We start from the raw sequence: 27,383 nt of genomic DNA, 5'->3' as shown, positions 1-27,383 counted from the left end.
TCGCCTTCGCTTTCGCCTTCGCTTTCGCCTTCGCTTTCGCCTTCGCTTTCGCCTGCGCCTTCGCCTGCGCCTTCGCCCTCAAAGCAGGCGTTGCGGGCGTCACGGTGTCTTTCACCACCTGCACCATGCGGAGACGCCCTCCTCGCTCCCAGGGCCCGTGGTTTTCCTCCATGTGTTCAATACAAAGGTAAATGCTGGAGTAGGCTAAGGTATACCGCGAAGAGATACGGAATGACAAGACACGGGATGGATATCATGGTTTCGCGAGCGCAAGCCAAGTCGGCCATGGAGAGGAGGGAGAGTGGGTGTCGAGCGTCGTTTGTTTGTTTGTAGCCCGTTTGGAGGGAAGGAGCGATGCGGCCAGGACGCCTGCGGACGGGACCATGCCGAAGACACAGACAACCATGGCATTTGCAGGCCAACGACTAGAGATGTCTGAAAGTTTATTCGTTTTTATCCATGTATGGAAATTCTATTGCTTGGACCGAGTCCGAGCTGAGCAACAAATGGTGCGGGTTATGGCAGAGTTGCCCTAACTTGCTCTCTCTCCGTGACGGCCCTGGGGGACCATATCGCCCAATCAACTTGCATAGCCTGCATAATACGAGTAGTCCGGATCGATGAACTATCTGAATTCTGATGTCAATCTTAGTAGTGACGATGCGGAGAAGGGTATGTTTCGTAGCGGTAGGGAGCAGCGACAATGTTGATCGAGCTATTCCGACAGGCTACACAACAGAGGTCTGTCGTGGGTACTATATAATTATAGAGAAAGGATTTGTCATCCTAGCGGTAGGCAATCCGAGGAGCCTTTTGCAACAGGAAATGATGGATGAGTGTCGAGCTCATCTCACAGCAGCAACACAAGAGCTTGTGCATCCATTGATGTCGAGAAATGATCACACGGCGGCCGACGATGAGCCCACCTGGAAAGACTTGACCCCATCATAACGATAACTTGAGACGGAACCATCGGGGCCCAATCAATCAGATTAAGCTTGCACAAGCAACGACACCAAAGCTTGACAGGACAGCTCCTGCACTCCATCTCCGTCATCGGCCAGGCCTACTTTGGGCTACCATGAACATGACAGCTGCCTAGTACCCTCGACAGCAGATGGGCCCATATCCCAAATCCCCGCAACGCCGGTAATACTTCAAATGCTTAACCGACACAACGTTAGAGTGATGATCTCAGCGCCGGGCCCATGATCTCCATAGATACGAACCCCACAGTCCGCACTCGTGAGATGGCGTCAGCAAGGTCTCGTTCGTTACTGCCAACCGAGAGAGCGCCATTGGCGGGATATCCTCCAGGCAGGAAATCCGCGAACTGGCCTGTGCAGGGCTGTCCGTCAAGACCCGAGCGTACGCTAGGGCGGATGCTTGGCATGCAAGAGAGTAGTCACTTGGGAGTGAGATTCTGAGAGGTTAAACAGGATGGCCTCCCACGGAGAAACTCCCTCCTCGTATCCCTGCTTGCCGGTATCCGGGGGCCTCGAGTAAGCATCTTCAATCCTCTAGGCAGCCGTATACAACGGCGAATGGGAGGTTGGGGGCTGCAGTGTTGCAGCGCAAAGCTACGTCATTGTTTCCCTGCATAAGACATTCCTGACCCCTGGGGTCCCTGCCGTTGAGCGAGTTTGAGCCTGTCAGGCGGCCGATGCCGATTTACCCGAGAAGATCGTTGATCGTGTCTTGGGGCAGTGGCGTTGCAGAGGCGAATACCAAGCTCAACACGGCATGCCGGACCCGTGGACCCCAACACTAGCGCTGCACAACGCAAGCATCGAAGCCATCGAAGCCAAAAAGAAGGTCGGCAAACCACGCTATACCGGATTAGCAGGATAAGGCTGACCGTGCGCTGATTGGTGCATCATCTGGCGCCCTGAAGGATCGCCCGTTGAGTCGAAGGTCAACAGCTCTAATCCAAATTAGGGGCGATCACAGTCGTTTTCCCTTGGAGCTGCCGGTCGGCGCCGGTGGGCCAGTCAGCGGCCCCTGCGCGGTTTCGTGATTTGTAGTCGTGAATCATCAGCACGCACATGGCTTGATCCGTCCTGATCTGGCCTGCGGATTGTGCGTGCGAGCGATGAGCGGGCTAACCACTTCGGGTCTTGTCATGATTATGTCTGCTTGGTTGCGTTGAAACACCCTGCGATGTTGTGGTTATTCGCGAGCCTAATTGTGGTAGGATATAAGAGGCTTGATTTCGCCGGCATAGTAATCGCATTTTCAGGCAAGACAACAACAGCTCACAGACAAGACAATCTCCTCTCTGCGCAATTAAATACTCCAACTTTGAGTTTCAAGTTTCAAGTTTCAAACAACACAACACACCACACCGCAACACATCGCAATGGACTACTCATACTTCAACTCGCAACACTCGAGCGTCGGGATCCCGCCTCTCTACATCAAGAACAACAGCATGCCATTCGACAACCTCGTGAGTCGCTCACCTGCCCAATTTGCAATCACCCACTGGCTAACAGATTCATTGCAGAACGGATCTGGCATCTACCAAAGCCTCGACATCGACCCCAGCTACCCGGACCTGTCAACGGCGATGGACTTCAAGATCCCGCCGCTCAGCTCCATCGAGCCCGAGCTGTACCAGCCAGGCCCGCTCGACATCAACCTGGCCCCGCGCAGAACAGCCTCGTCCTCTTCCTCCGTCACCCCGACTGAATCCGACTTGGACTCGCTCCCCGAATTCCAGAGCTCCGTGTCACATGAAATCGATTCCGCCATGCAGGGCCACAAGACGAAGAATGTAAGCGCAGCCATTTCTTACCGTAATAAATTAATTCATGACATGTCTGACATAATGATCCCCGCAGGTAAAACGCCGCCAACAGAACCGCGACGCCCAGCGCCGCTACCGCGAGCGCCGCGACGAGCGCACAAAATCCCTCGAGCAGACCGTCCACGACCTCGAAGCCAAGCGCCAATGGCTCTCGAACAGTTTCTTCCAGAAATCGCAAGAAGTCAACCAGCTCTTCCGCGACAACGGCCTCCTCCAGAATGAAATCCAGGAGCTGAGGCAGCGCTGGCAGATGATGATTATGCTCCTTCAGCGGCCCAAGGCGCTGCAGTCCCTTTCCACGCTCATGGCCGAGGACGTTGGACTTGGCGCGGCGGTGTTTGGGACGCCCGTTGAGCCGGCGAGGCTCGATGAGTTTTTGAGGTGTCTGGATGCGGTGCTTGTTCCGGATGCTGGTGCGACGAATTATCAGAGTGCAACTAATTAGTCGGTTCTCGGGTTTTGTTCTAGTGGCTTTTTTTTTGTTTCCCTCTGCTCGATTTAGCCAGCCTTGTCTCTTTCTACCTAGATCTGGGTTGATTCCAGCACTCTCTCTGTACTCTGGCCCACGCCCAAGAAACAGTTTGATCATGTCATGTATTTAATGAGGAGTTGGTGGTTTTCTCAAATATACTCCAAGCTACTAATCATCGGATCTTGGATTTACTACGCGATCCATGATACTCGTGACACTCGCTCCTTCCCTCCTGCAGATTGCAATTCCCAGAGTAAAGGCACATTTCGACCTGGCGACCGGAGCGTTCCGAAGATATGCAGCGCAACTAGCTGCCGTGGCTTTTCTATAGCTTCTAGCTTTATACCCCAATCCGGAGTTTGGACGAAGCGACCTGATTGGCTGCTTTGCTGTTTCCAGCCTTCGGGAATCCATCTCCGCAGATCAGATTAATCACGCCGCTGACAATCTATACTAGAGATTATCGACTGAGATTACCTCCAACCCTCCATATCGGGAATCCATCCTTCATCGGCTATCATTTCCCTCCTTCTTGCGGATAAATCAATCAGCCAAACAAGCCACGGGAATACATAGGGATCTCTCCCTCCGGACCGACATCTCCGCAGCGAAAATGGCATCCCATTCCCACGCCATGGGATGAGTTTCATGCACGTGCGCATCGTCCCGACGCCCCTCCATACCCAAATCAGGAGTCTGGGCAAAGCCCGATCATTGGTCCCCGGGCGGCTCTCGGAGCTGATCCGGAATCTCTTGAGTTTTTTAGTGTCTGCGCGCACACGCAGGGGCTCGCTCCCACAAGCCTTTTTTTTTCTATTTCTCGGGACTGCGAAACGTACTAGGATGGCTGTGGACTGGACTGTGCGCGCAGTTCGGTTCGTGCTGCGGCCTGGACCGCGCAGCTGAAGAAAGAAAAAAAAAAGAAAAGGGTTTTATGATGTCAACGAGGATAAATGTCACCTAATCCCACATCACATCACATGCATGCTGCAACCATCCGGGCGTCGCGGCGATTTCTCGGACTCCCAAAGGTTCAGGATAGACGGGGCCTCGCAAGAAAGCGGCCGAATACGTCGCGGAGGGGACGGAGTTGAGTTGCGCTGCTCGCTTGTTCCCATTATCCTATGTGTGTAACCTCTCGCCTTGTCCTGTCCTGTCCTGTCCTGTTCTGCCTCTGGACCCTGCATGCCATCCTTCAACATCAAACAGGCGAGACCCGTATACTAGTTGCAGGACAGACAGAATAAGTTCTGACACGCCGGAAGTCCCTCCGGGAGTCCGGGACCGGAAGAGGCGAGTCGAATACATGCATTGCTGGAGAATAGTTCCGGGGGTTGGGATCTTGGTCCCACGGCCGTTGAACCGTTGAAGATTGAGTGGTTGGATGGATCTGCGCTATGGGTCTTGGACTGGAATCTGGAATAACGATGGATCTCGTTGAGAACTCTAACCTTTTAGAGTGGTCTTTTGTTTACCTCATGTATGATGACGTAGGTGGGATGTAAGGGCTCGAAGCGTACGTGCTGGCCCTACAACATAGAGTCAAGAGTCAAGACATTTCGAACACTGGACAGAAATAGAACTCGTCCATCTTGGTTCTCCATCTCCATAACAAGCTCATGAACAAGAGATTTAACAACTGACAAGAGAATAAAAAACAGAAGACTGTGGAGAGAAAGTGGGCTGGTGATCTTAGTCATGGCTTGATAATATGTGGCTTGATTATAGCGCAGCCGGGCAGGGATATAATTGGAGAGTCGCTAATCAACGGTCTCGAGTATATAGTGAGACTTTCGAGCTGGAGTGTACCGCCAGATGACTCTCAGAGGAGTAGCATTGAGTGCATACTAGCCTCAGTGCCAGGTAGCTATGAGAATTGATGACCCTAAACAGCATGTCCAAGCCTACTCCGAAAGATCATCTCGGTCGATGGTAACGCATCTCCAACCTGGATCTCAATAGCCCAGCCATCCCAGCCCTCATTGGCCAAGCTGAATAAGCCAACTATTCCATTTCAGGTCAGGTTACCCGCTCACCCTATTGGCCGAGTAGCTCGTACACTCTCATTCCAACATGAAGTGCGAGAAGGTCGAGATTACTTAAGGGACCTGGTGCTCGCCAGCTGAGAAACATCTGATCGTCTTGTCGCTGTCACTTTACGGATATGCAGTATACACTATCTACAACTTACTCGGCATCATCATGAAGCCCTCACCGTATACGGTCACCTCGTCCGCACTTCGCACTTCGCACTTTGTTCATGTCGGCAAGGTTCCTCCAACTCCATCCTAACTGGTCACTTCAAGCCTCACACGCAAGCTAGGCCATATTGGGGCCACTCACACAGACACTCAAATTGAGATTCAAGCCTGAACCGGAGCTCCTCCGGTTCCTCCCGTCAATCAATCAACGGCCCTGAGACCAACCCATCCTCCGAGCAAAACTCGCCTCGAACTTCGAAAAGGCCATTACCGCTCGCCGTATGATTTTGGTCTACGAGTGCGGAAATCACGCGAGATCCGCAAAATAATGACAGCCCTGCGCTGCATACGACTGGTCGAGTCGACGGAATATGCAGTCAGCGCTTGGTCATCAAGCCACGGGCAGAAGCGAGATCGCCAAGCGGGCGGCGGGCGAGTCTAGATCGATACGAGGGCGTTGACTGATCGAAGACGACGAAAGACCGAGTTTTGATTCGGATTCAAGTGCGAATGCATCTCTATCGATTTCCACAAGAGCCGACGGAAACTGTGGAAAGCAGCGATGCTCTTGCAGTATTTGCTGCCACTTGACCAACAACCACTGTGCGAGCCATGACCAAACAGCTCATCTCAAGGTCGGGCCGACCAATGTGAGAACTTTATCCGCAGGATTCTTCCAACGCGGAATATGTGCGCTGGTTGGTACGGTTCCAGATGCACCGATTCCTCCAACCTATCAAGCACATTCGAGGCGTCGTACGCCCCTCGGCTCTCAAATTAACCGGCATGTCGGTTTGGCGATTTGCATCCCAGAGCCAAAGCGACCCTCTCCATGGTACCAGCCTGTGAACAAGTTGCTAGCTCTGCTCTCCAGAAATCTCTTCGAAATGCTCCAGGCCGAATATTCGTCGTACAACCATTTCCGTGCCATGCGGCTTCTAGCCGGTTGGATCGCCTTTTCGCTGTCTTGGACCAAGTGGGCCGAACGATATCGGGCGGCAGAGGAGGGGCATTCCCGAAGCGCATCAAGAGGACGGCCAGTGCACCACAAAACATGATTCGTTTCTCGTGAGATCCACGGATGAATGCCTCTGGCTCCAGCTCCAATTCCGGCTTGGTGGATCGAGTGACCAAGCGGCACGTCAACTCCAAACTATATTTGGACCGAGGGGAAGATTTCTGACGGTCGATATTGAGGTTGAGGTTGACGTCTCACCCGACGCCCCGCTCGCCTATCTATCTAGACCGTACCCCTCTAGAGTCAGAGCCGGAACGCACGCTTCAGCTCTTCGAAAACGCACCCACTCACTTCCATCATCGTTCGCTCTTCACAAACCAATCATGCCAGAATCAACGAGCAATACCAACTTGGACCTCACATCAACCGTCGCCCTCGTTACAGGCGGCTCAAACGGCATCGGCGCTGCCGTGGTCACACAGCTCAACAGCGCAGGCGCAACGGTGATAATCGTCGATCTGGAATCGACAAAATCAAGTGCAAACACCCTCATTTCCTCACTACCGTCACCACACAATGCAGTATTCATGCCGGCGAACATCGCAGACTGGGTGGAGTTACGAAGCGTCTTTAGCGCCGCGCGGACACGATTTGGTCGCCTGGATTTCGTCATTGCGAATGCGGGGACGATGGAGCATCAACCTGTTCTCGAGGATTCCTTTGATGAGCAGGGGGAGCTGGAGGAGCCGAGGGATGCGTATCGGGTGATCGATGTGAATCTCAAGGGGAGTTTGAATAGTATGACATGCTGCCCCCATCCCTCCTCTCCTCTCCTCTCCGCTACGCTATTAGGAGACTAACCGGACACTCCAAAATAGCTCTAAAGCTCGCCCTCCACCACCTAAAATCCTCTCCGCCCCTTCCCCCCACATCCCCCCGCATATCCCGCTCAATAACCCTCCTCGCCTCCACAGCCGGCTACTTTGACGGCGCCGGCACAACAGCCTACACATCCTCGAAACACGGCGTCATCGGCCTCCTGCGCTCCTCGCAATCCGAAGCCGCGAAGCACAACATCCGCGTCAACGCCATCGCCCCCTTCTTCACGACAACACACCTCACCAGTGGGATCTCCGAGAAGTGGGTTGCCGCGGGGCTCGAGGTGAATAGTCCCGCGGCGGTTGCGACGATCATTGTGGATGTTGCGACGGATGAGAAGAGGAGTGGGGAGGGGGTGTTGGTTGCGGGGAGGTTTGTGCGGGAGTTGGAGAATTCGCGGATGGGTGTTTTGGGACAGTGGGTTGGGGAGGATGTCAAGGAGTTTATGGGGAGGGCGGGGGCGTTCTTTGAGAAGATTGGAGGGTATGTGTTGCCTGGGCCGAGGTGAATTCTTTTTCTTCTTTGGGGTCCGAGTAGTGGGGGGGGTGATATAGAGTAGATAGTAGAGCCGACTCGAGAAGCATGGAGAGAAGAGTACTACTGTGCTAGGCATGGCACTTAGCTGCAGTCGCAGAGTGAGCAGGGATCCTGGTTATACGAAATGTCGCAAATATAATATTGAATGCATACACCACGACTGGCATTCTGACACGGGTAGGTAGGTACCCTCGAATGCGCCTGCCTTGCTAGGGAGATGATATATTAGGAAGGGGCGCGCGTTACCTAGGCAGCCAGCCGTCCGCATAGGGCAGGAGAGACTGTGGACTGGCACGGGTCGCACCTTCCTCATGAGCGATGAATATACCTCGCCCCGTCTTAGGAAAGTGCGATGGGAGCTCCAGCTCGATCGCGCCGAGATAGGAAGGAGCGTCCATTTCCATATTATGGGTAACTGGGACGGATGGATGGGTGTGTTTGACTAGGTTTACTATTCAGCGTTCAGCTCATACGGATTATGGTTTGTTGAGAAGATGGTTATGCATGCTTTGGTCACTGGAAGCATATTATATCAAGCTTCTCCTCTTGTCTTCGGGTTGCCTCCGTGCGTTGGTAGTATATGGATATCTCGCCTACAGACGAGGGACGGGTCGAATAGAACCATGACTACACCTTTTGAACAGAGAAAGGCCCGGGATACTTCCTACCTCTTAGTTGCACTATGATTTGATTGTCTGCCTTGGGATGCTATGAATGACGGGCCCTTTACTGGCTGATTCGGTGGGCGTCTAACCGACTGTATTCTTATCCCTTGGCTACAGCCCATGTGCAGCAAACGTTGAATCGGTGGATACGATACGCGTGACTCGAGGTATAGAAGTGGCGGGTTTCTTCACCCATTTTCTTTTTTAAATGTCTTAAGCGCCCTTAAAGTGAGCCTGTAGAGACGCCAAGGGCCCTACCTTCATTGAGCACGAAGTTGGGGACTCGAACCAGAATGAATAGACCGGAACGCCTAGGCTTCGTGATCTAAGGACCTCAAATCGCCGAAGATCGTGTCGGTTACGACAGAGCATCCCATACCCAGGAACAGCACTATACCTGAGTTCTGAGTCTCCCTTGTGCGTGGCGGTTTCTATGCACTCAACAACTCTCTTTTCTAGGATGTACTATTCCGCTGTAGAGGCCGGATGAATGGTGAGCGTCTGGCAATTAATGAAATCATCAAAGCCCTCTTCCGGGCTTTCCACGACAATACCGGCTACTATGTGTGTGTAGGGCTCCAATCTGGAACTTCGACCACCCCACCACCCACATCTACTACGCCTGGCCCTGGAACTGCGGCTCCTGGTCCGACACAGGAGGGCATTCCCGCTAACTGCAATCAGTTTTGCACGGTTGGTCTATACATCTTATATTCACTTCGCTACTTTCAGGCGTTCTGGTTCCAGTAACAATACTGTGGGCCTAAGTATTTCTTGTAGACCTAGCCTAAATATATTATAAATAAATCTCGCCCTATTCTTACAGGTACAAAAAAAAAGGACAGGCAATAAATCTAGACCAGGATGGTCGGCAAATCAGGTTAATCACAGGACCGTGCCTCAGGCAGCACACTGTGGGACCTACGTAAAGGGTCTAAGACATGTCTTCTAATAGGGCAACCTAAACATCCTCTTTTGATATAAATTAGAAGGATAAGGTATAGTGTTTTCCTGAGTTCACCTCGCAACCTTGCAGGCCGTGGTACTCCTTATACCCAATTGGAAGTCCTCTGTTCCTCCTCAATGATGAAGTCATGACACTAAGCTGTATCAGGGAAAACCACGGATCCCTTCCCCGGTTTCCTTTTGCTGGAATTGTACAAGCTTGCTGGGCTACAGCGGAAATGTTTCATCATGGTGCAAACCAGTCAAATTCTGTGACCTTTCTGCGCAGGGCTGCCTTGACCCTTGAGTGCATGACTCACAGCGTCCCCCACAGATCTTGATTATGCGATCTAGTGGTTATTCTGGTGAATCCTTGCTTACAACCATGGCCGAAAGTCACGATTTCATTTTCGTCAACTATAACCAACCTAATCCCCGACCAACGCAGAGACAGCGCCGGACAGTCTCGGCCTTTATTGGGAAGCATTTTCGGAATCGTTCTGCGCCTGCACGGAGAGCACAACTACCTGCCCAGGATGATAAGACGCCATTACCCCTTTTAGCAAGGAAGAGTAGTCCACAGGTGCTCGTAGCCCTCAACGGGCGATCCAAATGGCCTCCACTAACAGAAGGGGGCAGCAGCAGACTACCCCACCTTGAAGAAGAGACAGACGCTGTATTAGAAGACTTGGGCACTTCAGAGCCACGTGCCGACAAGGATAATGAAACCCTACTGATCCGGCCAGTGGTAGAATGCTACGTCCCAGCCTACCCACCTGAAAATCGACAGAAGGTTGTTCATATTCTTGATTTTGGTGAGTTCTGCCCCTCACCGGCACTTGCGCCCGTTACCCCGCTCCCACGCATCATGACTCTGCATACCAGATTCCTGGTCAGCATTATACTCCATGCTCCATGCTTTGTCGAGTTGAGTCATCCCAAAGCTAAAAATAAACAGTTATCCACTGGCTCATCGAGCGCGCAACAAACTGGGGACAGGGTCCTACCCCCTCAATGCGCTCCTGGGTGCAGGTCATCTGTAGCGAAACAACCCTGTTCGACGCAGTAGCCGCCTTTTCATACGGTATCAGGGCCACAACGCTAGAAGATAAAGAAACACCCAGCCCCGCGATATTATGGCACAAGGCCAGGGCATTAAGGGGTCTGCAGGCCAAAATCTCCACAGAGGCGCCGGACAAACTGGCGACATGGACTGCGAATGAAACCATCCTGGTGACCTTTTATCTTATGGAGGGGGCGGCGAGGTTTGGGTATGAGGCGGAGTTTAGGGCTCATTGTCTGGGTCTTTTGCAGATGGTGCATTTGAGAACCAAAGCGCAGGCGCGGGCGCAATGTGCAAGTACCCGTCTGGATGCGAGTTCAACTACAGCTTCTCTGGAAGACCTGCATGTCATGCAAGCGGTTGGGCTGGTAGAGGGGACCGAAATGGCATCGAAGCTCAGACATGAAATTGCCCTCTACGGCTACCAGTCCTCCTCCGTCCCCTCAAGCATCAACATGGAGGCATTGGACCTGCGATACCCGGCACCCGGCAAACAAACCAACCCAGAAATCCAATCCCTAATCGACAACTTACCCCTGGGCTTCCGCGACCTAGCAGAAACAGGAAACATGAGCGTCCAAGTTCTCCTTCTCCTAAAAGAACAGCTCCGCCTCCAACACTACCACGACATGGCAGAATTCGCGGAACGACAGACGGAGTGGATAAAGCACGCTCGCGCTTTGGCGAATTGGTCCAATAACCCCGTGGAAGAGCTGGCTTGCCTAGGCATGGTCGCATTCTTATCATGGGGTACGGCCCAGTTGAAATTTTTCCCAGAAGCATCGCTATTACATAGGGTGAAGAGCCTGGGCAGGCAGGCACAGTTATTTGATAATGCGGGGTTGTTTATCTGCTGTCGCAAACTACGGGCTTGGGTTGTTCTTGCAACGGCTGAGAATGCGATTACAGGGGGTGCGACGTTGAAGAGGCATGCTAATGGCTTAATGAGGGAGTTTCTGTCCGGGGAGCCTTTGATTGATAATGATTGGGGTAATATAGAAGACTTGGTTAAATATGGAATCGGAAGACTTTGGCTGCTTGGAAAAGGTACTGGATGAGCTACTATCACGACGCGAGGGAGGCTTAATTGATGCTCAAGACACGGAAGCATGAGATGTTCTGTAGCGGGACTCGTTATTAAATGGAGTACTATACGCTTGACATGGCCTTACAACATAAGCCCCACTAGGCCATCAAGTCTCCTTAAAATAACCACTTTAAACTTACAGTCTCGGGTGATCTAGTATGAATTGTGATAGCCATATCTGCGCAGGTGCGAGGCCTATGCTCGTTTGAAACATCGACCAGTACCATCCAGCTCGCTAGGCTGGGACACCGCGCTGCAGGAGAGGCCACTCTTCCCATTTCTTGCTAAAGGCAGAACGGAGTTTTGTCTTGCAAAGGATGAGGTACTTGCACCGTTCTGTGTCAGATTGACATCTGCCTGAGGAGGAGGAAGCAAAAGGGCCGCTGACTATCAAGGTCTCGATCACACCCTAGTTCACAAGGCAACAGTAAGTGGCGTCCTCTTAGTGTCTTGTGGAGTAGCCAAGGACCTGGCCGTTATCTTAGCAACCCAGTTGCCCACATCTCGCATGTATTCCTCTGCCACGCCATCAGGCTCAGAATGGAGCTGGTGGAACGCGCCCTCGAATGACTTCCAGGTCTTCGCGTCTAGATCCGCCTCGTTGTGTGGTTCGAGTCGATGATAAAGCCGCTTCGAGATGGCATACGAGGTAATCATGTCCCCCGAGCCATGGGCCCAGAATACAGGGCACGGAAGACGTGCGCTGAGCCCTGAGGGAACAGGCTGGTCCGACAAGGACAACGTGGTCAGGTCACTTTCGCGTTGGAGCCTATACGGAAGGAACGGTCTTTGTTTCAGTAATGTTCCGCGTGGGTCTTATACCAGTTACATGGAATGAATCACTTACAAGTCCTGCAATCCTTCTAAAGTGCCGGTATTGTGGCATAACGGATCACTGCGATACCTCTCGCGCACCTCGCGGTCTCTAGTGATAAAGTCGCCGCTCAATGGCTGAGTAAACTTCAACTTGGGAAAGACACGCGCAACCCCCTTAGCGACGGCAACGACGATGCGATTGGGATGGCTGGCCGGATCAAGTCCAATATACGGCGCCTCCAGGATCCAGCCTGTAATCGGGGGCCGATGTCCGTCCAGTTCTGGATTCAAAAGATACAAGGCAGATTCCTGCCCGCCCATGCTGTGACCCATTAGAAAAAGGGGAGTCTGCCTAATATCCGGTATAGTGGAAGCGATGTAGATCAAGGCCTCGTGGATCTCGGCAATGACTTGTGGTGTTTTCCCTGTGTCTCCCATTTGCGCTTTTGTTCTCACGGTCTTTCCCCAGCCTCGTCGGTCCCAGGCATGCACTTTGACGGGGTAGTTTGCAACGAGTAGCGAGAAAAAGGCGTCGTATTGATCACAGCGGTCGCCGAAGCCGTGCAAAAAGGCGATGTGTGATTTGATGGGGGAGTCTGTGGGCTATAACAAAAATGTGACTGCATCAATTCTATCGAACCCTTGACAGACAGGGGAAGATAGCTCTGCTGAGCTGCTCTACTTACCTCCCAAACCCTTGAGTAAACTTCCAGGCCATCGCTCAGGAAAAAGGAACCACTTGTACTGGCTGCCATGATAGGACTATATCAGTGTAGATTTAGCTGTCGGAACGATGAAGATTGTATCTTTAGACGTGGAAAGGATTCGTAGAGTGAACCAGGTTTTAGGCGGCCTTAAATATTCACTAGATGACAGAAGCGAAAACCTTCAGCCCGCAAAGTGGATATTCCCCAGTGACATTAAATCATCTCCGAAGTCTCACTTGAGGGTCACAGAATACACTATTTCTGCCACTCTTGGCTGTAGCCGCAGCACCAATGTCCAAGTGTAGACAAGCATGATGAACTTCGAATTCAGTGATGCCAACCGCGCCCTCCTAAGACAATCAGTAATAATCGAAGATAGATAGCGGGTATTGTGTGGTGGTGATTCGAAAAGGGGTAGCAGTTACATGCTATGCCGGTAGTGCTCTGGTTGAGGTTAGTCTGCTGGATCAAGCTACAGACAGCAAGATTTCTGAGTTTTAAAAAAGAGAAAAGTAAACCAAGAACAGCTCCGCATTGGTGACTATGTCTTGAATAATGCGGAGCGTCCGCTAGCCAGCCAGCCACATTCCGCAATGACCTCCGCAAGGCCTACTTTTTGTACTTCAGGCCGCAGGAACAGGCCTTGGACCTGACACTGGCTCGCAGTTCTTCCCCTGTTCACCGAATATTGTCCTAACATAGAGCTACAGAATGCAAACGGCTCAAGTCAGGCTCTATGATTTGCATGCATACTATGTGCCTGGCTCAACAAGGAATCCTAATTAAATGCTAAATCCCAATGCCCAAGAAACAATATTTGATACAAAGTACAGCAAAATTGTTTAGCAACATCTCCCGCTGTTCTCACCGACATGCGGCTTTTCGTTCTCAATGTCAATTACCCGATGGCGCTCTCCGACAGAAGTGCTGGCGGATTTGGCCTCGATTGCGCGTCTGGAAGTAATGCGGTAAATGTATTTAAGAAGGTTAGCTATTGAGGCATCGTCAAACAAGGGCTGCAAGTAAGTCCCTACCCGTAAGAAGCTCATGAAAGGCGACGTCCACATTACTGGACTCTAACGCTGAGGTCTCGATAAAAGAAAGGTTATTCTCGCCTGTTACACTCAGCCTTTGGGCACTTGGCTATGTTGTGGGAGAATAATGGAACTGGAAAGTAACATACTGGCAAGCCTCTTCGCCTCCTCAGTCGAGACAGCCCTCAGATGACCCAAATCACTTTTGTTACCCACTAGCATGGTAGCAATGTTGGAGCTCGAGCTATCCCGGAGCTCCTGCAACCACCGGCCAACATTCCTATATGTCTGTCGCTTGCTGATATCGTAAACGAGGAGCGCACCAACACCACCACGGTAGTAGGCCTTTGTAATTGCCCGATAGCGTTCTTGCCCAGCGGTATCCCAAATCTGAGCCTTGACCTTCACAGAATCAACTTGGATAGAGCGTGTTGCGAATTCAACGCCAATGGTTGTCTTCGAGTCGGGCGTGAATTCATTTTGGGTGAACCGGCCTAAGAGGTTGGATTTGCCGACGCCAGAGTCTCCAATGAGCACCACTGTCGTAGAAGATACGTCGCACCATGTCAGTCGTGATACAAATGAGGGTTCAGTGGAGGGTAGCTATATGGACCGGCTAAGTGCAGCAAGGTTACTGACATTTGAAGAGGAACTGCAAACCAGTCCAGTTAGAGAATGCTTGTCAGAATAACTATAAAAATATGGTCATAGAGCTTACGTCATACTCGTCTTCGGCCATTACGACTCTCTACGAGAAGAATTCGCAGAATAATCAGATCAGTCGATGTTGCCAAAGTCATAGGCAGCGGGAGAGAGGAGCTCAACTCGCGGGGGACAGACGCTCACTTTGAAAGGAAGAAGAAGAAGAAGAAGGAGGAGGAGAAGAAGCAGATGCCTATAAAATGCAGTTTAAATGGTTTGAATGGCGATTATCACTGCCTGTCATCAGACCACTTGCCACGAGGTTCGCCCGTCACTTCGAGGCAGCTAGGACTAGTAAAGTGAATGCATCATGTTTCCTAACTACGAGGAATAATCCTTTTATTTTTAGTATAATAAGGGTAGAGTATACAAAGATAAGAGGCCGTCATGATCTGGTTGTTTGGCACTGCAAGCAGGCAAATAATGTTGGGTAACGATAATCTCTTGGCCAAAAGAAATAATATATTAGTAATACATAGCGTCATAGGTCTTGGATGTGAGGCTTGCATAGTACCATGTGCAGCGTTATTATTGGGCAAAAGTGAAATCCTATTTGGGAAATTGGATTATGTACCCGCACAGTAACCTGGAATCATGTTGCTTAATTTAAAGCTGGACTAGTATAAGGGGTACACCTTCTATGAATCTGACTGATTACTGATAGGAGTGCCCTGGGCTTCTTCATTTCTTTGATAGTTTGCTGCCTAACTGCGGCGCAGCATCCATAGGACTTACCAGCGAAAGATCGCACGCCCTATGGCATATGGAGGTCGTGGATGTTTGCCTCTTTACTCTCAGACCCAATAACGGAGAGCTAGAAACTTGACAGGAAGGAGAACCTCCCAAGTGTCTACAAGCACCAGGAGCTGATCCCTCATATTTACGCCCACAAGGCCTACTGCGCAACGAAGCAACCAATTGCACCCGAGCAACTTCCTATCGTAAGTATAGACTAGTTGTGACCCAAGAAGCACTGCATTTGTACGGTTGAAGCAGTCTCTGGAGCATGTGAAACTCTTTCCATATCGTCTCCTTATCGGTCTTCTATGCATCATATTTTGGCCTTCTGCTCAGCTTCACCACCCTCCGGACCACCTTGATTGAGCTGGATCAGAGTGGCATGCTTGCTCACAGCTATCAGCTCGCCGATCGAATCCATGATAATAATCTCAGCATCGACCCTCCCATTCTTCAGCTGCTTCATTGTCGTTCTCATAAAGAGCCACTCCAATCCCGCACTCGGTAATGCCTTTCTTATATCCAGGTTCAGACTCAGAGTTGCAAAAGAGAAAATTGTGAAGCTTGGCTCGACATAAAACACATCGGCCACATAACCCAATGTCTCATTCGTAAAGCGCGCTCCAGTATCAGTGTCGGCCTCTCTCCAGCATATCCACTGGTCCACCATTCCTGTGAGATATTGGCCCCTGCTAGGAGTAAAAGTCCGCACATGACGATGCGACATTAGCCCTTGATAGGGCTCAACCCACCTGTCATCCTGTCCGTTCCTGAGTTTGGAGAGGTCCACGCCATAAGGCAACGGGTAGAGCTCCCATCCCGTATTGATGGATATCCCTCGCTCATTGTCAAAGTTCACGCGGGTGATATAGCCCAGAATCACCTCCTTTTCCTGTTGAACCAGGGATACATTGACAGCCGACAGACGCCTCCCGAGCTTGACATCCTTGATAATGACTCTGGCAGGGCCAATCTGAGCTCGTCTGGTGAACTCGACGTGGAGGGTCATGGTGTGTGGCTGGTCGCGCTTCAGTGTGTCCTCGAAGTGGGCAGTCACGGCTCTCATGAGGCAGGACACGATATAGCCCCCATGAGGCACTGATTTGTGTTAGATAATGACGAACTGGCGAGCAAGCACTGGGGGTATTGTACAGCCATACCTGGACCATTACACCAGTCAGCGTGTAGAACAACGCTGTAGGAGTGAGAGCCCAATCTCTCCAGAAATGTCGCTTGATGCCAGGTCGAACCCATATCTAGAGCGATTGGCAAACGAAACAAGATGTGGAATGATAGTAGAAATTGAAGCTATCATGTAGAAAAGATGTACGGTACGAGCGAGGACAGAAGGCTGCTTACTTTTCTGTGTCCAGACTTGCCCGTCAAATCATAAGAGGATCTCGGCGTAATCACCAGTTTGTTGCCGTGTGGAGATCCTACTCAGCTAAGCCTCTGAGGTATGCTCCGTGACCGCAAGTGAGGCCGCCGTTTACGAGTTACGAATCTTTGACCACCACAGAGCTCCTCTGATGACCTTCATCAGGGGTTTCCTTGGACATAGGCTTTCCAGAATACAGTGGGCGCAGGCCAGGCCACAGGAACCCAAGTACTCATAGTCGTTTCACCGACTACTAGTGAAGCATTAGAATGCAGCTTTGCTCTGGCATAGGGAGGGATTCTGGTGCGCTACAACACTGAGCTTTGTCAGGTGAAAGATCGGTAATTCTGACAGCCTCGGCTATCCGACAACTGCTTCCCCGTTTGGTTGGCAGATTTTAGCTGTCATTACTCTAGTATAGATTACCTTTGTTCTGTGTTTCCCCTTCTTCTTTCTGTCTGCCCATGCGAGAATCTACACTATTCCCCTCTTATCACCGATGATACAACCTAGGATTACGACCGATTTCAATACTGCAAGCTGGCCTTTGATTCCTCTTGGCACGGGGTTTTCTTTCTTTAGGTACTTAGTCTATGCAGCAATCAACTTCTCGACATTAGTAATGCCGACTAAGGCTGATATGAAATGATGTGGCGCCTATCGTTGATAGATTCGCCACTTTTATTTGCTGGGACTGGGTTCGGGCAACCGGGCTTTCTTCTTATTCAGGAAAATACTTCAGGAGGCGCGGCGGGTCCGGGGGTGGAGGTTCAGGGTTACGTCTTTCTAACCTGGAGGCTAGTTTAAACCGTTCTTTCCAAATCCAGCATAGTCGTTCAAGAACTGCTCTCCTTGTATTTGGCTCTTCCGATGGAAACCCCAAGCGTACCCTCAACCTCCAATGCCACGCCCTCTCCATGTAGAGGAGCTCACTGCAGGTGCCTAGTACCTGGTGCCAGACTAACTATACTCCCCTCTACTCATGAAAAAGTCCCAATGGTGTAGAGCATAATATATCACTACATACATTTTCTTGGGTTGTATTTGGCTTGATCATCGGGGTCTGAGCCTGTCCAACCACCAAGTATAATAATACGGCCGGTTTGAGTTCCTCAAAGAGCTAAAAGAATTTGTCACAGCCACAAAATTACTTTTAATGCCGTGGCCTACATTAAGTACGTGAGATGCTATTCTAGAGAATCCACTAGTGCTCAAATGCCCATGCGTCTAGTATACTTTGCACCACAATGTCTAAGATGACTGAAGATGGCCTAAAAGAAGCCCGCGGTCCCTAGTAGTTGACAGGAGCTGTGTCATGCGTCCGCGTCATCTCCCCTCGCACACTGCCTCTTTTAAACATGGGTAACAGCTACTAAGTGGCATTTTCCAGATTGCTATTTCCCTGTTACTCGTTTATACCGTGCAGATGATCAGGTGCGGCAAAATGGAGATCATCCCAGTGGCATTGCCTGATCAACTGAAACCCATCAACACCATTCGAACACGAACCTGCTTTATCCTAGACAAACGCCTCGACGAAAATATCCTCAAGAATGCTCTCAACGAGCTAATCCGGACTCACTGGAGGAAGCTAGGAGCTCGACTAAGAGCCCGGCCCAAAGACAAGCGACTGGAGTACCACCTCCCGGAAACCTTTGAGGAGCAATACGTCCTCTTTAGCTGGAGCTCGAAGGAAGATGAAAAGTCCTTCTGGGACATTGCCTCCTCGCTGGATGTGCCCGATTGCAAAGGAGTCACCTTTCTACCCCCCGTTGATGTCATTGAAGACGCCTTTATACCATCCACCTGGCCTACAAGCCGGAAAGACGAGCCGCCCGATGCTCCTTTACTCTACGTCCATCTTACATTTGCTACCGATGCGACTGTTATCGCTACGAGCTTGCCGCACACGGTGGCCGATCAATATGGACTTGGGAACGTCATGAAGGCCTGGCTTGGTTTGGTCGAGGGGAAAATTCCACCGCCAATGGTTGGGCATAGCAATGATGTGCTCCCCAAGTCCAAACCATATAATGAATTCCCCAGGAACGTGATCTTCAGGAAGGGGAGAATGAGGGTCCGACGAAGAATGGAGCATTTTTTGGTCATTCTGGGACTTATCCCAGACATTGTCAAATACAAGGAGGAGTCCGGCCACATTGTCTTTTTCCCGCGGCGACTTATCCGGTCGCTGCAGGAACGGCATCAACATGTGTTGAGGGACACGTATGGACCTGATACTACCATTAGTGAGGGGGACATACTCACCGCTATTATCACCAAGGTTTGGCACCCCTGACCAGAGTCTTTTATCTCGTGTGCTAACGGACCAGTTTTCGCGCATCTATGATAGGAAACCTAGAAAAATAGCACTCTCCCAATCCATCAACTGTAACGCTCTCCCCTCGACCCCATCTTCATTATTGGCTCTGACTTGGACATACTCGATCCAGTGCGAGGCCGACACCCCGATCTTCCCATCGGCGAATGCGACGGTTTCATCCACAACAGCCTGCACTACGCAACCGCGCACTTCCGAATCGACGCATGCACCCCCGTCCGCGAGATCGCGTACCGGAACCGACAAGCTATCATCCAGGCCATGAGGGAAGAGGACATCGACATCGGCATGTCCGTGACTCGAGAAATGGTACGCCGCGGACAACCAATTCACATCTGCGAACCCTTTGAGCGGTTCTACTCCATATCGAACTGGTGCGGTGCATGGAAAGGGCTGGACTTTCGCGGCGCTATTGCTGTTAAAGAGCACGGGCAGGAGGAGTGCGCCTTGCTCGATGTCGATATGCTTGTTGTAGGACAGGGCAATAAGCGCGGCGCGCCGCGGAGATGTAAGTGTCTTAAGCGGGTCCCTCGACTACCTTTGTTGATGAATCACGGATCTGATGTGATGTTTATAGTCCGCACAAGCATCATGTGTAAGACCAGCGAGGGCTTCTACTGTGACTTTTCGGCTCCTCCCAAGGGCATTGAGCTGATCCGCGCGTACTTGGAGAAGGATCCACTCCTGGAGCGCTTCTAGGGTCTTATGAGTGAAGTTGTAGCGGGACGTTGAAACTGGTGTAAGTAGCAGCACAGGTGCACTGTATTTATAATTTTTTTTTACAGTATAATTTCAGCTACTAGTTACCCTTATATCTTCTTTTCTGCTCCCTCTTAGACCTTTAATTCACCTAATGGAAAAGATATTTTCATTGGCGTAGAACATCCGAGAATTCGCTTTAGGAGTATTAGAAAAATAGGTACGCCAGGCAAGGGCCAAGCAGAGACTTGTCACAGTCTGGAGAACGCAGAAAGAGGTGCTGATTGATTCCTGGTGTCTTCGCCCTCGGCGCTAGGTGCTGAAAGAATGACAGTAGGATTTGGTTGGGTATTCAAGCATCTATCTATACCAGGCTAAATGATGGGCCTATGGACTCCTTCCGGCGTAACGTTTCCTGCTCCCTCGTCATCCGCGACGTCGCCCGGCGGATTTCCCCCGCCAGAGCTTCGCGGTCCGCCAACGCTTCACGACTGCCTTCTTCGTTGACCATCCCCTTGGGCTCAGCTACATCGATGCCCGTGCCTTGTTCCAATCTTGCTTCCCCCAGGGGCGGTAGTGTTCTGGTAAACTCTTCAATTGCCCTGTCTATTCTTTCCTGCCAGGTTCTTTCTTCCCGCTCGACCGCCACAACCGCATAGTGTGCTCGTCTGTAAACACCAAGCCCGCTCAGGATGCCGCTGCAGAGCTCATAGGCGAACAGAACTGGCAAAGCATAGCCGAGATGGGGATTGCAGCCGCCAGACCAGATGTCAACAAGAATGTAGTAGCATGCGTGAGCTGGTAAGGCGTATCCCCACTTGTAGAATGCCGGGGATAGTTCGAGTGGGAGGAGGATTGAGGTCACGTTGAGCACCAGGTAAGTGGTAAGACCCATTGGCAGAAACGCCGGTGGCAGCCAAACCGCGAAGACATCCAGGGTAAGGAAGTTGAGATGTCCAAAGAGCCAGAGTGTCAGCCAGGTTAGAGCCCATTGATTTCCATTGACTTTCCATCCGGCGCGGAAGGCCCAGATGGCTCCAGATGTACAGATAGCACCGGCCATGGCGTAGAGTGCGGAAATCAGGAAACGGAAGACAATAATCCGTCTTGCTTTGATGGTGCCGAAAAGCCCGAATTGGGCGTATAGACCATTGATGGTAGCAAGGAAGAAGAACTGCTGAATCAGGATCAAGATGACCACCAGCGTGTTGTAGATGAGACGCGATCCCTGGGTAGTCGGCTGAATATTAATGGAAGCAAGGTGCCAGGGATCCACGTAGACCGCGACCGAGTCGGTACTGCTCCTGTTCACGGTTTGGAATAGGTGAGAGCCGGCGTCATCAAACTTCATATATGAAATACGAGCATTCTCCGACAGAATTCCCATTTGCTGAGCTAGTGAGTCGGCGATCGAGGAATACCTGGCCTCGTTCCATATGAAGGTCAGCACGTCGGTGCGGTTGTATGATGAGGCAAACTCGCTGTCGGTTAGGGCGGCAGTCAAACGGTCAGAGGCGTTCGTCGAGATATAGAGAGCTCCCCAATAGTCGGTGTTGCATATTGCCGCGCGTAGCATGGCAGGAGTGGGATATTGCGAAGGTGAGTATTCGATCAATGTTGGAAAGGCATCGTCGCTCAGGTCACTGTACGCCTGGCGAAGAGCAGATCCGATCCGCCCACCGTCATCGTAGTCCACAAACGCAACGTTGAGGTTGTGTGTGTGTCCCGCTTGTTGGTATAGCGACCCAAAGATGTATGAAAACAGTGATAGGAAGAGCAAAGTCAGGAGAAGCCCAAAGAGCGCTGCCGTGCGAAAAAATGCAAATCGCGACCTGAGGAGGCCGGGCTCGGAGAGGCTGAGGCGCCGCTCATTGTGCTTGGGATAGAGAGCCATGGGGTCTGCTCTATTCAATAAAAGGCAGGTTCATGCCCTTTAATATATTAGGGTTCGTATAACGTTTGCTAATTATTAGTAAATAGTCTTCCTGTATATTACTTGGCACACTAGCAGCTCTGAGTGAGCTGTCAAATCATACAACACAGACTCCAAGAGAGATAGATCTCTTGGCCTGCAGCACATTAAGCATTAGTAACGGGTCGCCCCGAACATTACTGGGTAAACTGGAAGCCCTGGAGTGAGCTGTTAAATTATACAACACAGATTCCAAGAGAGATTTCTTTGGTTGCAGCACATTAATCTATATTAAGACTGGCTAGGTTCTATTTGATGTTTCAGTTAAGCTTCTGATTGCTTTAGTTTTGAAATAAACGTTTCTTTAAAAAAGGCTCCTGTCAAGCAAACCACCCCAGCGTGTAATTTCTCGTCCAAAAAGATCCCATAACGCAGCATCATGTTCATGCCCAACCCGTGGTAGCCACCGAGGTCCAGTCTATTGCTCTTGGATACTGGATACTGGATACTGGATGCTGGCATCGCGCAATTTGGAAGTATAAAACACGGACGAATGGCCAAGGCAGGGGCAATGATCCCCAATGGCGGATTCTGCCCAATATGAGTCTCTTTCTTTTGCTAACAACGTATTATTCCTCAACTGTTTCATACCCAAGTTCTGCTACGGCATGAAAGGTCTCCTTCCGGCTCCATTTGCCGAGTATGAAGGATTGAGCGGATTTCCTGCAGGGTCGCCGGAGACAAGGGACTTCCAGACCTGCTACTGCACCCACCCGAACTCCCAGTGTCGGGGTCAGTTTCCGCCCGAGGCCCTCGTCTTAGCGGGTATCAATTGCTGGTGACGATCCCGGAGCAGTTTCCTAATTAGCTTACCTGTGCGACAAAGCGAACATACATGACGACCGCACTAGGTAAATCTCAATCAATTCACATGTTGTAGCGAGAAAATGTCAGTCTCCTATCATATCTAAGCGCGGATGGTAGAAGGTATGATCACTAATAACTCCACTACCGTACTCAAAGAGGCGACTGCGTGTACTTTGTATATATTTGTCAGTTCCCTGGCGATTGACGGACGTTGCCTGGTCTGAAGCCCTCCAACAATTGTCTTCCGCAGCAAACCCAGGTTCTGAACGCTGATACTGTCAGCCATGCTTTCTCTGCCCTTGGTCATTTCGATATTGAGCTTGCTCACAACGGTTCGTTCAGGCGTTGATAATAGATAGCGCGAGTATGCAGTCACTGACATGGCCCTTGATCGATGCAGTTTGGCATTTGTCTATATCGCCTCTATTTCCACCCCCTCGCCACATATCCTGGTCCTCTTTTCGCCAGGCTAACTGATTGGTATGCTGTTTACCACACATACATGGGTGACCTCCACATAGATATTTGGAGGTGTCACGAGCAATATGGTGAGGGCTCCCAACTCCTGCTCCGACTGCCCAAGGCTAATACTGGCGCTGATAATAGGGGATGTTGTACGATACGGCCCGAACAGGCTCGTCTTCAACACAGAGCCCGCTCTAAAGGGTACTCATTGCTCCTGCCCAACGCAACTTCTTCATGGTGGTGGTAAATAACACATATTCTTGGACAGGTATCTACGGACATGGCGCCAACGTGCTCAAGTCGAAGGGTTACGAGAAAGTCTCGCTTCTTCCCGGGGTCCATTCTAGTATCGCGACCCTCGATAACACGAAACACAAGGGCTTCCGACGGCTCCTCACCCAGGGTCTCTCCGATGCGAATATCCGGTCAATGGACTCTAAGATGACAAAGATTGCGGCATCCTTTGCCAGGATCGTCGGGGAGAAGCAGGACAGACATGTTATAGCAACGGGAAAACAACCTGCCCTGGAGGCTGAGGAGGGTTGGAGTGTGCCCAAGAACATGGCTCATTGGTGTAAGCTTTCCCCTGTACAAGTCTACTCCCTTGGGTTGATATGAGATGGGACTCGGCTCACGGTTGTGTGCAGGCGACTACTTCACCTTTGATATGATGTCAGAGCTTGTATTTGGCAGCTCGTACGACCTGCTGCAAGACTCGCAGAACCACTTTATCATCGACGGTATTACTGCCCAGATGCATCGGTTTGGATTTCTTCTCAATTTCCCCGGGCTTGAAAGCATGGGGATGAATCATATACTGTTTCCCAGTGCAAGAGGGAAAGCCCTTCGGTTCTATGCCAAATCCAAACAAATCATGGAGGAGAGAAAGGCGAGAAAGGGGGAAAGGAAGGACGACGTCCTCAGTAACCTTCTTGCAGCAACGGATCCTGAAACAGGAGAGAGCTTCTCTAATCAACAGTTATGGATTGAGAGCAATTTATTGATTATTGCTGGTATGTATATGAACGCCTGAGGGAAGTCAGGAGTAGGGACTAACAGCTGACTACCGTCAATACAGGCTCCGATACTTCCTCAACTGCCATGGCTGCGTTGTTCTTCTACCTTTGTCGGAACCCCGCTGCCTACGACCGCGTAACCAAGGAAGTCCGCGGGGTTTTCCAGAGAGCCGATGAAATATCCCAAGGCCCCAAGCTCTCGTCATGCTCGTATCTTCGAGCATGCATCCAAGAGGCTCTCCGGCTTTGTCCTCCCGTCACTGGCCCTCTCTGGCGCCAGGTTCTCTCCGGTGGTCTTACTATCTCAGGACACAATATCCCAGCTGGGTCTGGCACCGGGTTCTGGTCACTCAATCGCAGCGAGAAATATTATACCGCGCCGCTTGAATTTCGACCGGAGCGATGGATCTCAGAGTCTACAGGTGCAGATCAGCTCGGCTTGGCAAGGGCTGCCTTTGCATCGTTTTCAGTTGGGCCTCGGAACTGTGTCGGTAAGGGATTAGCCATCACGGAGCTTATGCTTGGTATGGCTGCCGTTATCTCTCAGTATGACTTTCGTCCGGCACGGGATACGAGATTAGCTCGGGTGGGTGAAGGGGAAGGGGCATCCAAGGGGCAGTTTCAAACATTCTGGGGGTTCACAAGCGCAAAAGACGGGCCCTACATCGAGTATCGCGCTGTGAGATGAAGCTGGGGTTGATAGGGAAGACGAATGGACATGGAAAGGACAGTTTGCTGCCTGGGAACAGACTTGGTGGGCTGAGTCCAGTTGGTTTGTCAGAAGATGGACACGATTCTCTCTCCCAGCGTCTTTTCCCCGGACCTCCTTCTTTGTCCAGGTTGACTTTCACCCAAAGCCCGTGGAGGCCAGAAAAGCACCATTAGGTTGAGTATTTTGCCAACACCAAAGAACGCTAACCCTTACTCATCATACCTCTCCAAACACTTGTCAATAAGGACCGATAATTGATGCATCTTAGTTGAACTTTATTGCTGACTGAAGGCTTGGCGCATTCCACACCGGGCCCTGGGGCTGAATTCTTGTTCCAATTTTGAGAGAAGCAGCATTGTACCAAAAAGTCGAGTAATCAAGTGACATGGCGACCGAACCGTCCAGGCGGGTATGGTGGATGCCTTACTATTGATTACACATGCGCTGCTCTATATGGATCTTGACCACGCTCTTATTGATGTACCGAAGCGACGAGGAGACGGCAGAGAAAGCACGACCCAAGCCGGACTACGCCACTAAAGCCATTACTCAACATACACGTTGCGTTTGACACCTCAATTGCTCAGTGGCCTTCTGCCATGCTGCGTCTGTCCCGCCCGGTGCCCCGGGGCCGAGAGAAGTAAATTCCTCTCTGGGAAAGTGGAGTTGGTGCCAGACCAGTAGACCACCCTCCCTGGGGTCAAGGTTCCTGTCAACTAGGCATTTGGCATGGCCCCGTCTGACAACAGATACTCAGCTAGTGCGGAAATCGGACTCTTCGGACAAATAAGCAGACTATGAACCTTTACTGCCATTGCCGCTCTTTGATTAAGTACGAGGCCGCCACCGTACCCCTACGCCTCCATTGCCCGTATTCTGACTCTGTGGACTTTGAAGTAGAGACATCCGGATGACTCCGACTCCAGAATCGCGCAGACGCTTTGGTTTTGGGATCTTATCCGCAGCCCATGGAGAACTGCCTTGTTCGGCATTAAACGGCCCATACATTCGGGGCGTCGTTGCTGATCAGCAGTTGGGGATAATCCAGATAGGCAAATAGGCTAGGCTACAAACTAGAATGATGTTCAACAATGGCAAAATATATTGCGCTTTAGACAGAATATGGGCAACCCAACTTGGGGAATTTCGCGCTCTGCTTCTACCCGGACAAAAAAAACTAATACTCAAACTACTCTGCAGGGTTACTGTGGCGAAAAAAAACTCTCATTTCTCTTTGTGACAGGGGAAATCCATGGACAAGGCGAAACTCCCTACAGCGCCTGTTTCAATTGGTAATCATCTACCATGGCAGGTTGTTCTGAGCTCAAGCCATAATTTCCCGAACCAGCTTCTCAAGGTCCTCTGTGCTCATTCCTGGAATCCCCAGAAGCTCATTGCTAACCTTGTCGCTAAAATCACCTCCATACCCTGCGCCCCAGCATGCCCGGGCAATGAATCCAAGCGCCGAGTTGGCCACCTCCGCAGGATCGCTGCTCTTGAGCATCTCGTAAGATTTCTGCTCAACGTCCGCGGTCGAAACCACGGTCGTTGACCATTCCTTGCCGTCGATGCGCTTTGAGATATTAATCAGCTGGTTCTGGGTGACGGCGATATCGTGGAAGTAGATGTGCTTATTTTGAGTGGCTTGCAGATTCTGGATGATTCCAACTACAGCCTGCCCGATCGTTGCGAGCCGAGTCGCGGAGAAGCGGACGTCGCCACCATCGTAAAGGGTAGCGCTGTGGTCTTTGAGGTTGACCATGAAACCAATTTGAAGCTGCCAGTCGAGGAAGGAATTGTTGTACGCGAATGTATAGCTGAATCCGGCATTCTGGGCAGCCTTTTCCTCCAAGTACTCCTGCGTCTTGATCTTGTCCACGTAGAGTGGCAGCTTTCGGACGAGTGGGTTTGCTGAATCGTTTCCGAACTCGGACGGAATGAAGCGGGTGACGTTTGCCTCCAGAGAGGCATCAATGAGCTTCTTCTGTATGTTGAACAGATCCGCGAAGCCGAGGGTTGATACAACCACGTCCACGGGCTCGAGGGCGGAAACCAGGGACTCGTGCGAGTTGTAATCGACCTCTTGAACTTTCAATAGTTTTTCGGAACCAGGTGGGATGGAGACCTTGTGGGCGCTTCCGACTCGTGTAAGGACTGTAGTTTCGAGCGAGGCTGCAACAAGGGCCTGCAAGATGGCCGGACCAAGGTTCCCGGTCGCGCCAACGAGAGCAACACGTAGTGAGGACATGACAGGCAGAGAGATGGATTTTCTAGGAGCTGGTGCTAGAACTGAGGATCTGATGTGTCGGTGCTTTTGTCCATGGGAAATGCTGCGTTTATATATATTGACTGATGCAGTTTGTCTTACGATCATTGCGCT

General features: G+C 51.1%; 10 protein-coding genes across 10 annotated transcripts; 5 read left to right on the top strand and 5 right to left on the bottom strand.

Moving 5' to 3' along the window:
* Nucleotides 1-2,069: 2,069 nt before the first annotated feature.
* Nucleotides 2,070-3,473, top strand: BJX68DRAFT_98266 (uncharacterized protein). The gene is made up of 3 exons (XM_071050123.1): nt 2,070-2,449; nt 2,507-2,776; nt 2,844-3,473. The coding sequence occupies exons 1-3, from the start codon at nt 2,360-2,362 to the stop codon at nt 3,252-3,254; spliced, it is 771 nt and encodes a 256-aa protein (XP_070898557.1). The 5' UTR covers nt 2,070-2,359; the 3' UTR covers nt 3,255-3,473.
* A 3,208-nt stretch (nt 3,474-6,681) lies between these two features.
* Nucleotides 6,682-7,899, top strand: BJX68DRAFT_98259 (dehydrogenase with different specificitie). The gene is made up of 2 exons (XM_071050122.1): nt 6,682-7,238; nt 7,319-7,899. The coding sequence occupies exons 1-2, from the start codon at nt 6,824-6,826 to the stop codon at nt 7,825-7,827; spliced, it is 924 nt and encodes a 307-aa protein (XP_070898556.1). The 5' UTR covers nt 6,682-6,823; the 3' UTR covers nt 7,828-7,899.
* Nucleotides 7,900-9,565: 1,666 nt separating this feature from the next.
* On the top strand, nt 9,566-11,708 carry BJX68DRAFT_98245 (uncharacterized protein). Its single transcript, XM_071050121.1, has 2 exons — nt 9,566-10,281; nt 10,425-11,708. Exons 1-2 carry the CDS (start codon nt 9,810-9,812, stop codon nt 11,585-11,587), a joined length of 1,635 nt encoding a protein of 544 aa, XP_070898555.1. The 5' UTR covers nt 9,566-9,809; the 3' UTR covers nt 11,588-11,708.
* Nucleotides 11,624-13,187, bottom strand: BJX68DRAFT_255626 (Alpha/Beta hydrolase protein; the record flags this gene model as incomplete). Its single annotated transcript, XM_071043078.1, has 4 exons — nt 11,624-11,678; nt 12,086-12,385; nt 12,464-13,035; nt 13,119-13,187. 4 exons carry the CDS (start codon nt 13,185-13,187, stop codon nt 11,624-11,626), a joined length of 996 nt encoding a protein of 331 aa, XP_070898554.1.
* Nucleotides 13,188-13,981: 794 nt separating this feature from the next.
* BJX68DRAFT_276180 (Rab family GTPase) lies at nt 13,982-14,912 on the bottom strand (the record flags this gene model as incomplete). Its single annotated transcript, XM_071048034.1, has 4 exons — nt 13,982-14,130; nt 14,174-14,254; nt 14,323-14,776; nt 14,892-14,912. The coding sequence occupies 4 exons, from the start codon at nt 14,910-14,912 to the stop codon at nt 13,982-13,984; spliced, it is 705 nt and encodes a 234-aa protein (XP_070898553.1).
* Nucleotides 14,913-15,926: 1,014 nt separating this feature from the next.
* Nucleotides 15,927-16,622, bottom strand: BJX68DRAFT_267361 (thioesterase family protein; the record flags this gene model as incomplete). The annotated part of the gene is made up of 1 exon (XM_071045809.1): nt 15,927-16,622. One exon carries the CDS (start codon nt 16,620-16,622, stop codon nt 15,927-15,929), a length of 696 nt encoding a protein of 231 aa, XP_070898552.1.
* Nucleotides 16,623-18,435: 1,813 nt separating this feature from the next.
* On the top strand, nt 18,436-20,031 carry BJX68DRAFT_267360 (uncharacterized protein; the record flags this gene model as incomplete). Its single annotated transcript, XM_071045808.1, has 4 exons — nt 18,436-19,275; nt 19,325-19,382; nt 19,445-19,840; nt 19,910-20,031. 4 exons carry the CDS (start codon nt 18,436-18,438, stop codon nt 20,029-20,031), a joined length of 1,416 nt encoding a protein of 471 aa, XP_070898551.1.
* Nucleotides 20,032-20,395: 364 nt separating this feature from the next.
* Nucleotides 20,396-21,925, bottom strand: BJX68DRAFT_255624 (SNG1 family protein; the record flags this gene model as incomplete). The annotated part of the gene is made up of 1 exon (XM_071043077.1): nt 20,396-21,925. The coding sequence occupies one exon, from the start codon at nt 21,923-21,925 to the stop codon at nt 20,396-20,398; it is 1,530 nt and encodes a 509-aa protein (XP_070898550.1).
* A 1,430-nt stretch (nt 21,926-23,355) lies between these two features.
* BJX68DRAFT_255623 (cytochrome P450) lies at nt 23,356-24,979 on the top strand (the record flags this gene model as incomplete). The annotated part of the gene is made up of 4 exons (XM_071043076.1): nt 23,356-23,476; nt 23,544-23,849; nt 23,923-24,288; nt 24,354-24,979. 4 exons carry the CDS (start codon nt 23,356-23,358, stop codon nt 24,977-24,979), a joined length of 1,419 nt encoding a protein of 472 aa, XP_070898549.1.
* Nucleotides 24,980-26,279: 1,300 nt separating this feature from the next.
* BJX68DRAFT_276178 (aromatic alcohol reductase) lies at nt 26,280-27,286 on the bottom strand. The gene has a single exon (XM_071048033.1). It carries the CDS (start codon nt 27,249-27,251, stop codon nt 26,328-26,330), a length of 924 nt encoding a protein of 307 aa, XP_070898548.1. The 5' UTR covers nt 27,252-27,286; the 3' UTR covers nt 26,280-26,327.
* Between the last annotated feature and the right edge of the window lie 97 nt (nt 27,287-27,383).

Source organism: Aspergillus pseudodeflectus, assembly GCF_044049435.1.
Source record: "Aspergillus pseudodeflectus strain CBS 756.74 chromosome Unknown BJX68scaffold_24, whole genome shotgun sequence".
NCBI lineage: Eukaryota > Fungi > Ascomycota > Eurotiomycetes > Eurotiales > Aspergillaceae > Aspergillus > Aspergillus pseudodeflectus.
This window is presented reverse-complemented; position numbering and strand designations above follow the sequence as displayed.

Excerpts from the sequence above, each read along its gene's own strand:
- BJX68DRAFT_98245 (XM_071050121.1), top strand. The coding sequence starts at position 9,810 with ATGCGATCTAGTGGTTATTCTGGTGAATCCTTGCTTACAACCATGGCC. Across the intron at positions 10,282-10,424 it reads TGTTCATATTCTTGATTTTG|TTATCCACTGGCTCATCGAG; the intron begins GTGAGTTCTGCC and ends AAAAATAAACAG.
- BJX68DRAFT_98259 (XM_071050122.1), top strand. The coding sequence starts at position 6,824 with ATGCCAGAATCAACGAGCAATACCAACTTGGACCTCACATCAACCGTC. Across the intron at positions 7,239-7,318 it reads TCTCAAGGGGAGTTTGAATA|CTCTAAAGCTCGCCCTCCAC; the intron begins GTATGACATGCT and ends ACTCCAAAATAG.
- BJX68DRAFT_276178 (XM_071048033.1), bottom strand. The coding sequence starts at position 27,251 with ATGTCCTCACTACGTGTTGCTCTCGTTGGCGCGACCGGGAACCTTGGT.
- BJX68DRAFT_98266 (XM_071050123.1), top strand. The coding sequence starts at position 2,360 with ATGGACTACTCATACTTCAACTCGCAACACTCGAGCGTCGGGATCCCG. Across the intron at positions 2,450-2,506 it reads GCATGCCATTCGACAACCTC|AACGGATCTGGCATCTACCA; the intron begins GTGAGTCGCTCA and ends GATTCATTGCAG. Across the intron at positions 2,777-2,843 it reads AGGGCCACAAGACGAAGAAT|GTAAAACGCCGCCAACAGAA; the intron begins GTAAGCGCAGCC and ends TGATCCCCGCAG.